Here is an 11,141-nt window from a genome sequence, read left to right as displayed (position 1 = left end):
CGTCCCGGGCCATATGAACAGCTCGTATTTGTTAGATTCCGACTCCACGCATCACATAACAAAAGCCACCACGTGACGTTTCAGTGACTGCCAAGTCACCGCGGCGTCACAGGAAACGAAGACGTCGATAATACAGCTCGGACAGCTCTTGAAGACGCACAAGAAAAGGCCATACCAATTTCACGGTCCGACGCAGCTAGCAGACTTCGTGTACTTGCACAGGAGATCACGCTCTCTCTATGGTGCACACCAAACAGCCAGATCAACCGGAGCAACTGTCAATACCACCTGCCCTCTTTGATGCATCTCTGTATGCCAACTGGACTCCGCCGAAGAGAGGCGTCTCTGCTTTATCGCTTATGGCTAGGGGTGGCTCTCACGAAATCTTACTCATTTCGCATTGGAATGGCCGACAACGCTCTCTGCAATGCCTGTCTTTGCGAGAAGACGCTGGAACACATTCTGTGCGACTGTCCTGAATATAACGTTCAGCGACAGTCGCTGACATCCGTTCTAGCGCACTTTAACGCTAGACCATTTTCCCTCAAACGGTTTTCACATGCCGCTGACAGAAGACATCGCAGCTGAAGGTGACGAAGGGACTACTTCGGTTTTTGAAAGAGACAGTGATATCACGTACCACGCAAGAGTGATGGTTTCTAACGGACGATGTGTGTGCTGTGCTATGTGCTCTCTCTCTCTCTCTCTCTCTCTCTCTCTCTCTCTCTCTCTCTCTCTCTCTCTCTCCCTTCCCCATATTTCATCCCCCCATCCCGCTCCCATGTGTAGGGTAGCAAACCGGTTAACCTCCCTGCCTTTCCTTCTCCACTTCTTTTCCTTCCTTCCTTCCTTAACGACATGTTAGTGCGCGCAAAAGTCAGCTATCATCATTACCTTGTAATAAGAGCATGTTGTCGCCCCAGGTGCAAAAGCTGCAGGCACCTTCAAAGTGACATTAAAATTAAAAGCTCCGCAAATAGTTATACACACGAAGTCAAGTCTACCTTCACCTGTACAAGTTCCATTGTGATTTATATGTTTGGACGTTCATTCTGTAAGAAACAATATATCGGTGAAACGGGACAATCAATGAACGTCAGATTAACCGGACATTGCGCGCACACAGCTAAGGCTTTCCAAAGCAGTAGCCGAGCATTTCAACGAACCAGGTCCTAACTTTGATGAACTTAAACTCTACATCTTAGAGCCAAATTTCCGTTCTGAACGAGACATAAAATACAGAGACTCATACGTTATCCATAAGTTCATGACATTGGAACCAATAGGCATAAACGTTTCAAAGGGAGCTTTAGAATCTGTTCGCTATGCTAAATTTGAACCTATAGGCAACAACACTTAGTTTGGTTTCCTAGCGTTCTTTTCTTCTTCTTTCCGTCTTTTTCCTTTTGTTTATTTATTTATTCCATTTCAGCTGTTTCTATTCCTTTGATATTTTTTTTTCATGAGTGCCGGTTTCTGCCGCTCCTTCTAACATCTCTTTCAGAGACACGATAGCCCACGACCACCAGCGAAACAGGTAATGGAGGGCTGCTGTGCACGCCATTGACCCGCCGGCTGACACACGACACGTGATTGACAGACGGCCGTGTCCCTGGCCTTGTGCACAGCACTCCTTTATTCTCAATTCGACACCGTCGCTGCTGACACACCTTCGATCGTTGCCGCACCCACCCACCTTACGCCCTCTCCCCTTTAGAAGAACCCCACCTATATATACTGTGGCGAGGAAAGCATATGTCGCCTTGAAGAAGAGAAGTCCACTTGTCGAAACGCTGGCTCCTGCTTTCACGTTGTTCTCGTTTTGCTCAGCGTCACGAGCAGCTAGTGTACGAAATGTGACACGCTCATAATCACGCGCTCGAGAAAGGCCACGACAGTCTATTTCAACGGCTGCCAAGCCATTACGAAATTCTCGGCTACGACAGCGCTGATAAAGCTGCGCATTCGGCTCACCAAAATCGTCAGCGGGTTCCTATACCACTTTAAAGAACTGATGCTGCGCGACAACTTCAATCACTTGCTCGCCACATCCCACTTGTACGATGGAATTCACCGGGTTTCACCAACTCACGCTTGCACTCTCTCGACCCTAATTTGCGACTTCGCCTGCCACCTGGACTCTCCTGTTGCGAAGCAACTTTACGGTGTCGCATGTGGCTGGGCTTGGAATTTACAAATTCCCATTAATTCCTGACGCAATGGTCAGCAGCGCGGCGTGCAATTTGTGCGGGTGTGATGCGACTCTAGAGCACCTCCTGTGTCACTGCCCATTTTTTGACACTCAACGACGTACTTTACAACCAAAACTTGACCTGCTAGAGAATAGAGCGCTCTCAGAAGTAAAGATCCACTAACCATGTCCTATGCGTTGTTGCATGCAAAAGGCCATAAAAGCCCTTCTGCATTTCTGCAAGGACACTGTTTTGTATGAACGCTTGTGACAGTGGGGATTCCTCTGCGACTGACTGTGAATGACTGACAAATATTTGTCTTTTCTCTCCTTATCTGTTCTTCCATTTCTCCCTCCCCAATCGTAGGGTAGCCAACCGGGCACGTCCTTGGTTAACCTTCCTACCTTTTCCTTTTTCTTTCTCTCTCTTAGAGTCAGAAGATTTAGGTGGCATCACATGGGTTCGTTACGCGTATATATACAGGCAGTAAATTTCACAAGATTTTTGATACTAACACGTCGCGGTTTACAAGACAAGTGCTGTAGTTGCCTGGCTAACACATCTATTAGTACAGACAACGTTACTTTGAGCAACTCGGGTCTACACGAGAACTTGAACCAGGATGAAAACGAGGCCACCTTTATGAATATAAATATGCAAGAGAAGACGAAAAAGACAAATCTGTCACCGACATGTCAGTCATTATAAAAATTTTTTATTGATTGTTATTTAGCAGAAAATACAGAAGTCGGGTCTTTTACACGTAAATAAGTCAGATTGCCTCACTATATTCGGGACGGTTGGCAAGCCTAGTATCCACGACGAGCTACAAAACTGCGCCCGTGGCGAAGTCTTTCATCAGACGCCTGTACCATAGCCATGGTGGAAATAATTTTAAAAAAAATATTGCGGCTGTTGATCAATTGTAGACTGGCACGCAGCTGGCACTATATAACAAGTTTTTCATCTCAGAGTGGTTTAAGGGTGATTTATTACGCGCCCCATCTTGCGCCCCCTCCCCACCCTTCTAATCTCTAACCCTGACGTTTTCTTTTGCATTAGGTTGCGCTTTTTCACGCCACACTGAATTTCTTCAATAAAGTATACATTATTTCTGAAGATCGCTTTCATTGCGTAGTGACATCGACATAAATAGTACTTGGGGTACACATTTTCAGTCGTCATTTGTTTTCTTTCGCCAACTTTATGCTAAACTGCAATATCGCATAATTATGGGTTTTTCTTAATTTTGCTATAGAGTGCAATTTAACGCGCCGTATAGGGTCAGCGGTATGACGTTCTCCTGCTGAGTACGACTTTGTGCGTTCAGATATCTAGCATCGGCGGCTACGCATTGATATGATACCAGCAGAATGTAAGAACGCTCCTCTGCCAAGATTGGGGTATACTATAGTGTTGAAAGCCGAACTGCGGCGTCTGGTGTATTTCTTGTGCTTCGCTGGGATGCTAAACGCCGTTAATTAATTATAATTACGCGCACATAAATCTGATTCCGCGAGAGGGCACACGACGGTAGGTGTAATAAGAACGTAAAGGTAGCCATTTTTTTTCTTAAGTCGGGATTTTTGCCCGACACGAGCACTGGGCGTGAGCTTTCGCATGCTTCGGATGCATACGTCCGGGATATCGACGCTAAATGAAATGAAACGTAGGCGTCACCCTGCCTCGTCACGCTCTCTAACCACACTGTTTTCTGCAATGGTCTCTGCGTGCGCTCATTCAGGCTCACTGCGTTCTGCATAAGCCAAAATTAAACCGCGTGCACACACGCCGGAGTTCAAACCCGACGTCGGCGCTGACGACACCGTTGCATCTCTCAGGAGCACGCTCTTGAAGTTCGTCTTCTAATGAAATACCAATCGTCGGGCACGCTGCCTAACGCAGATGGCGTTGACTTTTCGAGCGAGTCGCGGCAGAACGGATAAAGCCAGGTGACAGCACGGAACGGATACAGTCACCTGTCAGTTGTTGAGTAGTCGGTCGCCTCCTCCGGGGAGCATTGGCCGGCCTTCTATCCTCCCTGCGAAGCATCATGTGGCGAACCGTCAGCTGGAAGCCTGTGGGTAAAGGCCACCTGTATTTGCGCCTTTGCGCTAATTTCTTGCTTCGTAGGAATAATTTGGCCGCACTTGCAGCTTGCACAATCGTACCGCCAGCGTTCTGACTTTTTCTTGAAAACTCGCTTCTATATAAGTGAATGTGGACGTCATGTATGCGTTTCTTCTGCGCTGTTGCCTACTTTATACTCTTCTTGAACCGCGGTAATCCGTGGAACGACTGTAACCCTCAGTAATTTTTCAATATAGTGAATAACCACTGTGCCGTGGCGTTTTTCAAAATTAGTATGATGTAATCTATGACGACCACTTTGCTATGAGCTGCGATTCACAGAGGCGAGAACTGCTTTGCGTACTATGGAGGCGGCGCTCAGTCTGACCTAACTCCTTTTAGGCGCCTGCCTTATTCACTTAGAAGGCACCTCAAATCACGTATGATATCCTTCATGTCTCGCTTTTTTGCCCGCTCAGCATGATTTTAGCTCGTAATTTTCTTTCATGCATATATTGACATTGCTACTTAATGTGCTTTTCGCCCAGGCTTCGTACAACCTAAGGCCTTAATGGGCCGCAAGACTTCCGTGCGGTTATGCTATAAATACCTACTAATGATGTACGCAGCCGTATGGCTTATAGACCTTTTACAGCCATGGCAGGGCCAGGGGGGCGACGGGCGCGCTCTTTCGGCCTGTTCTTCGGGGCTAGTTCCCACCTTTCACTGCCGCTAGTTCGTGGCGCCGTTTCCCAACCCTGGCTAAAACCCCTAAATGATCTAAAAGTAACGACATCTCCTCTCTCCTCCTCCTATGCTGGCGCTCCTTCTCAGGGCCGGATTAAGAAAAATGGGGGCCCTTGGCTAATGCGCATGCAGGCCCCCTTTCCCTATACAGACCCCCGCCCCCTGTCGCCTGCTACGCTACTGGAAATATGCCACGTTTCATTTTAATTCCACCAAATATAAAAAGAACGAAGTGCGATGAACGGGATTATCATTATTGTTATTATTATCATTATTATAAGCAAAACAACAAAACTTGCTTGAAACGCGTTCTGTTGTAAACACCGACACATATGTTCACTTTGCGAATAATCTGCATTCTGTTTTCAGCAAAAGCTAGGCTTTTAGGAAAAGTTTAGTGCACTCAAGACGAACAAGAACGTAGAAAAGACAACACAGCTCAGATGTTGATCTTTCTGAAGCTAGGCCTTGTTTGCATCACTAAGTTTAATCCCGTGAGGAGACGCATGTTTCTATCCGTAACATCCTTTATTAAAATTCAAGCATCAGACTGCAGTAATCGTTATTCACGTTAAGCCACATTCGCCTCTTAACCGAACAGCATCAGGTGCCGCTTTGATACCACCACCCCCACCTTGGAGTCGTACTATGTGTGCAGTGACTGCTCTGAACAAAGTTCGTCAGTGTCGCGAGATCGACGACTTGAATCGATTTCATCCCAAACCAGTTAGAATGTTGTCTACGGTACTTCGCAGTATTCTACCGTGCACGTGAGCGCGTGTTCTTATGATACTGGAAAATTTATGGCAGCGTTGACGCTAAGCATCGTAGTGATATCGACTGATCAGCCTTGACTTCTGTGAGGTGTCACTTGGGCTACGACAGAAAGCGTAGTTGGGGCCCAGGCCCTGACAACACCAACCTATGGTGTATTGTCGGTCTCCAAAATAGACGTGTGGACGCCTTTGTGCAATTTACCTCTGTGGGAATGCGGCCGACTGAACCTGCGAAAACCCCGTAGGGGCATCTGCGTCAGCAAGGCGTTTGGTCTGTTGCGACACCACGCACCCGAGCACACGAGGGTTGGACGCTCCCGCGTTTAGCCATGCGCGGCTTAGCCGTGTTCGGGGAAAGGGGGATCCTGAGGGTTGAGCCGATGCCGGGTGTTCGGACCTTTAAGGCCTCCAGGTGAAGGCAACACACCCCCTCTTTGGCCTCTGCTTCACGTAGTACGGCACCCCCGGACTGACCCTCCGGAGGAAATCGGCAGTCTCCTCTTCCTGTTTCTCTCTCCTCGAATCTTCGTCTTTCTATCTCTTTCTGGCATATCCTGTCTTCTTCTCTCTTCTGTTTACTTCCTTTCTCCTTGGCGGCAAGGGTTAACCTTGTGTGGCTATCCTACCTTGGGTACAACATATTTGGTTATAGTGACGACGTACTGCTGGCGTCGTGCAGGCTTGTATACAAGCTCTGCCGCGTCCCCTCGTTGGGCTCCGTGGTGGGCGGTCGGCGCTGTTGCCGAACATTTTCTGATGGCAACGCAAGCCTCTGTTGGCTATGATCAGCGTCTGAAAAGATGCCGCACCGAAGCACCGTTCCAATTCTCATTTCGGAGCAACGCTAATTTTCCCCCCAAGTACTATGTAGTCCACAGCGAAGGCAACATGCCAGTAAGAAAGCTATCTCAATTCCTGCTAGCCAAATGCCTGAAAGACGAAATCGGATCGACATACAAGCCTACAAAATGTCTAGCGGGGACCTGCTCCTAGAAGTAAATGATAAAGATCAAGCAGAGAAGCTCTCTGACCTTACAAGTATTGGCGACGCGACAGTGACAGTGTCAGCCCACAGAACACTCAATACAAGCAGGGAAGTAATATCTGAAGAAGACTTCATTGGCTTGAGCGATGAGGAACTCCTTGACGCATTTCAAGAACAAAATGTGAGAAAAGTACAAAGAATTGTCATCCGCAGAAAGGACCAAGAAATCCCCACCAAACATGTTTACTCCCCTTCGGAACAAGCGTAATGCCTACTTCGCTGGATGCAGGTTATGTTAAAGTCAATGTGAGACCATACATCCCGAACTCCAGACGATGTTTCAAGTGCCAAAGGTTCGGACATGCTTCACATGCATGCCGAGGTCAAACAACCTGTGCTAAATGCAGCTCCAGTGATCACCAATCTGACAACTGCACCTCTTCGCAACATTCTGTTAACGGCAAAGGAGATCATCCTTACTCGCGGTCTGGCCCTTGCTGGAAAAAAAGAAAGAGAAGTAATTGCACTAACTGTTAAGGAAAAATCTCTTTCTTTGAAGTAAGAAAGTGATTGTCGTACCTTCCGCGGAGAACATGGGGTGGGATGTGACGCAGGTGGGGGCAGCGTCACAGAGGCCTCAGGAGTCCTCCGAGACCACGCGCAGTGGCCCCGCAGTGACCCCTCCCGCCCCCGTGGTGGAAGCAGCCAGTGCTGCTCCATCGTCTTCAAAGGCCCTGCAGGCGCCAGTCCCGCAGAGCCCTAAGATCAAGCGAACTCCAAGGCCCGAGACACGTGTCTCGGTGCCAAACTCTCGGTCCCCCAGCGCCTCAGAGAGAGCGAAGGAGGTCGATGCAAACACCCCGGTGTCATCGACACCGAAGGACAGAGGAAGAGAAAGAGGAAGAAAGTACCAATAACCACTCTAAATAAGAAAGGGATAGCCTAAAAGTTGTCGCTCCTTTGTATTAACCTATTTTTAAATCTATGTCGCCTAACATCTTGCCTCTTATTCTTTCCGTAGTACCATTTCTTACTTTTCAATTTCAACATGGCTTATATTATCCATTGAAATAGTAGAGGTATCATACACAATCTAGGTGACATCAAAGACATCAACAGCTTTTCACCAGTTGCAGTGTGTCTCCAGGAAACAAATCTCAGCCAAAAAATAGTCAAATTCTCAAACGTTTCACCGTTGTCCGAAGGGACGGCGAATGTTCCAGCCGTTTGTCAGGTAGAGTGGCTATAGTCGTGCAGGGCGGCACTCCATCCGAAATGTCCAATTGAATACATCTTTAGAGGCCGTAGCTGTCGTCATTCTATCTTAGAAAACTATCACCATTTCCTGACTGTATATTCCACCCCACACCCATTTTACTACTAAACAAGTAGGAAATTTAACAGATCAATTACCGAAACCATTTGTTTTAGTAGGGGATTTTAATGCTCATTGTACTCTTTGTGGCAGTGTCAAACTGACCAAAGAGGACTGCTGGTTCACGATTTTATTTCATCCCATGATATCTGCCTTGTATATTCAGATGCCCCGACCTACTTTTCACCAACTTCCTGCACTTTTACGTGTTTAGATTTAGCTTTTTGCTCACCATGCCTTTTTAATGATCTTAGATGGGAAGCCCTGGACACGTCATGTGGTAGTGACCACTTACCCACAGTCATTAAACTCTTATCATCACCACTAACCTTAAGCACTAGGCAACGCCTATGGAAATTACAGCTCGCTAACTGGCCGGTTTTTATGGAGAACTCGAAACTCGAAGGTGTATTTTCACCAGGCCTAAGCGTTCATGAACTTAACCAAAAATTCACTGAGGTCATAATCTCAGCGGTAGAAATACCCCAGTCATCGGTTATTGTGCGCAAAAAGCTGGACCTCTGGTGGACTAAGGAGTGTACCAAAACGCTAAAAAAGAACAAAGTAATGCTTGGGGAATCCTACGGAAGTGCCCCACCTATTGGAACATCTTAAACTTCAAACAAGGCAAAGCCAGAGCACGATTTATTTCAAGGCAGGCGGAAAAATCATCATGGCAAAAATATATATCTTCAATTAATAGTACGGTCACACCGAAACGAATGTGGGACTAGGTGAGGAAATTTAGAGGAGAGTACTCATCTTACACAATACCACTACTTAAATGTTCAGGCACACAAACAACACTACAGGACCAGGCGAACTATTAGCTGAACACCTTTAAAAGCTCTCCAGCTCAGCGAGCTATTCAAATACATTCTTAAAATCTGAAGAGTCGGTGAAGAAACAGAGACTTCCCACCACTGGCGCTTCAGCTGAAATGCATAACAACCCCTTCACAATACATGAATTAAACAGAGTTCTTTCTGCCGGTAAGAAAAACGGCAGCAGGTCTTGACCTTGTCCGCTACACAATGCTAGAACAGTTATCTCAAGCATCGGTAGGGGCACTTCTAGAATTTTTCAATAAGATATGGCAGTCTGGGGTAATGACTACAGATTGGGAAAATGCGGTACTAGTGCCTTTTCTAAGATCTGGTAAACCCGCAACTTCCCCTAGCAGCTATAGACCTATTGCATTAACAAGTTGTGTAGCCAAATCCTACGAGAGCATCATAAACATAAGACTCACATTCATCCTTGAATCAAGAAGCCTAATAGGCACGCACCAGTGCAGATACAAAAAGGGCTGCTCCACCACCAGCCATCTTGTGCGACTAGAAAAGGAAATACGTGACGCGTTTCTACACAAACAATACTGTCTCGCGGTTTTCTTCGATTTAGAAAAGGCGTATGATACGATGTGGTGATATGGAATCTTGAGAGACTGGATGACCTGGGAATTCGCGGCAGTATACTAAATTGTCGGTGTGATTTCATGTCAAACATAACATTTCAAGTACGTCTCGGCACAATACTTTCACGCACGTGTACACAAGAAAATGGCGTTCCACAAGGTTGCATTCTGAGCACGACACTTTTCATAGTCAAAATGAACTCTGTTAATAAGATCAGCCCATCCTCTGTTATGCACTCATTATATGTCGATGATTTGCAAGTGGCTTGCCGCGCTTCAAATCTACCCACCTGCGAGAGACAACTACGAATAACGATAAATAATCTCACACAATAGACTGACAAAAATGGTTTCCCTTTTTCAACACACAAAACTATTACAGTTGTCTTTTCCCAGAAGCGAGGGTTACACTGCACTCCAGTTCTCACATTCTATGGTACAACGCTGCCGGTCAAAGAAGACTACAATTTTTTAGGCGTAACTTTTGACACAAAAGTGAATTCGCTGCCCCACATTAACGCAACTAAAATTAAAGCAAATAAAGCACTAAATATCCTTAAGGTTTTATCGCACAAGTACTTGGGATCTTACCGAACCTGTCTATTGCGTATATACAGGTCTCTTGTACGTAGCGTCCTCGACTACGGTAGTGTAGTTTATGGTGCAGCTAGGCAGTCCTACATTAGGCAACTTGATCCAGTTCGCAATCTCGGCCAACGACTGGCGAGCGGTGCCTACAGAACATCGCCTGTCCAAAGTTTATACGTTGAGTGCAATTAGCCGTCCTTACAGCACCTCAGAGCACTACTTACACTTTCCTACATACTGAGAATTCGTTCATCAGCACAACATATATGCTACAGCATCGTAACACAGTGCAAATCACGGGTACACTATACAAACAGACCGAACATGATTCGGCCGCTTATCTTAAGGCACGAATGATACTGTCAGACTTATGAAGTTCCTGATGAGGTCTTGCAGGTCGCTGAAAGGCCACCAAGATTGCCCCCATGGTACAACTTTTCACAGCTATGTGACTGGACACTAACACATCTAAAGAAAAAAGACATTCCGCAAAAACACATAATACAAGAGTTCCGAGCTATTCAAGAAAAATATAAAAATTACACGGAATTTCACACTGACGGTTCTAAAACACAAGAATACGTAGGTGTCGGAATAATAAGGAAAAATTGGGAAAATAGCATTCGGATAAACATTTTTTTTTGCAGTCTTTACCGCCGAGGTTATTGTGATAAGAACGGCAGTAAAAAAAAATGCCACCGTCAACCAGATGAATACTATCATATATACCGATTCGTTAAGCGCACTCAGAGCTCTAAATCTTAACTCCCCGTCTGAACCCCTGCTTGGCGATATCCTAAACATGTTGGCCTATAATGAATACGGAAGAACCATACGATTCTGCTGGTTCCCAAGCCATGTTGGGATACCAGGGAATGAAGGAGCAGATAGATGGGCGTTCATGGCAGCGCACAAAGGCATAACGCAAACAACACTTCCATACAAAGACAGTATCCGAGCGATTCATAAGGCCCTAACATCAAAGTGGCAA

The 11,141-nt window shown here is 46.2% G+C and overlaps 1 protein-coding gene across 1 annotated transcript in view; it reads left to right on the top strand.

Annotated features, from left to right (window-relative positions):
* Positions 1-4,211: 4,211 nt before the first annotated feature.
* Positions 4,212-11,141, top strand: part of LOC142574302 (monocarboxylate transporter 13-like) — a 96,342-nt gene continuing 89,412 nt past the window's right edge. The window contains exon 1 of the mRNA XM_075683421.1: positions 4,212-4,272. Within this exon, the coding sequence (XP_075539536.1) occupies positions 4,246-4,272 (27 nt within the window). The 5' untranslated portion in view covers positions 4,212-4,245. The remainder of the gene's footprint in view (positions 4,273-11,141) is intronic.

The sequence above is a fragment of the Dermacentor variabilis genome, chromosome 3, assembly GCF_050947875.1.
Source record: "Dermacentor variabilis isolate Ectoservices chromosome 3, ASM5094787v1, whole genome shotgun sequence".
In the NCBI taxonomy this organism is placed as follows: Eukaryota; Metazoa; Arthropoda; class Arachnida; order Ixodida; family Ixodidae; genus Dermacentor; species Dermacentor variabilis.
The sequence above is the reverse complement of the archived record's forward strand: the minus strand, read 5'-3'. Positions and strand labels throughout refer to the sequence as shown.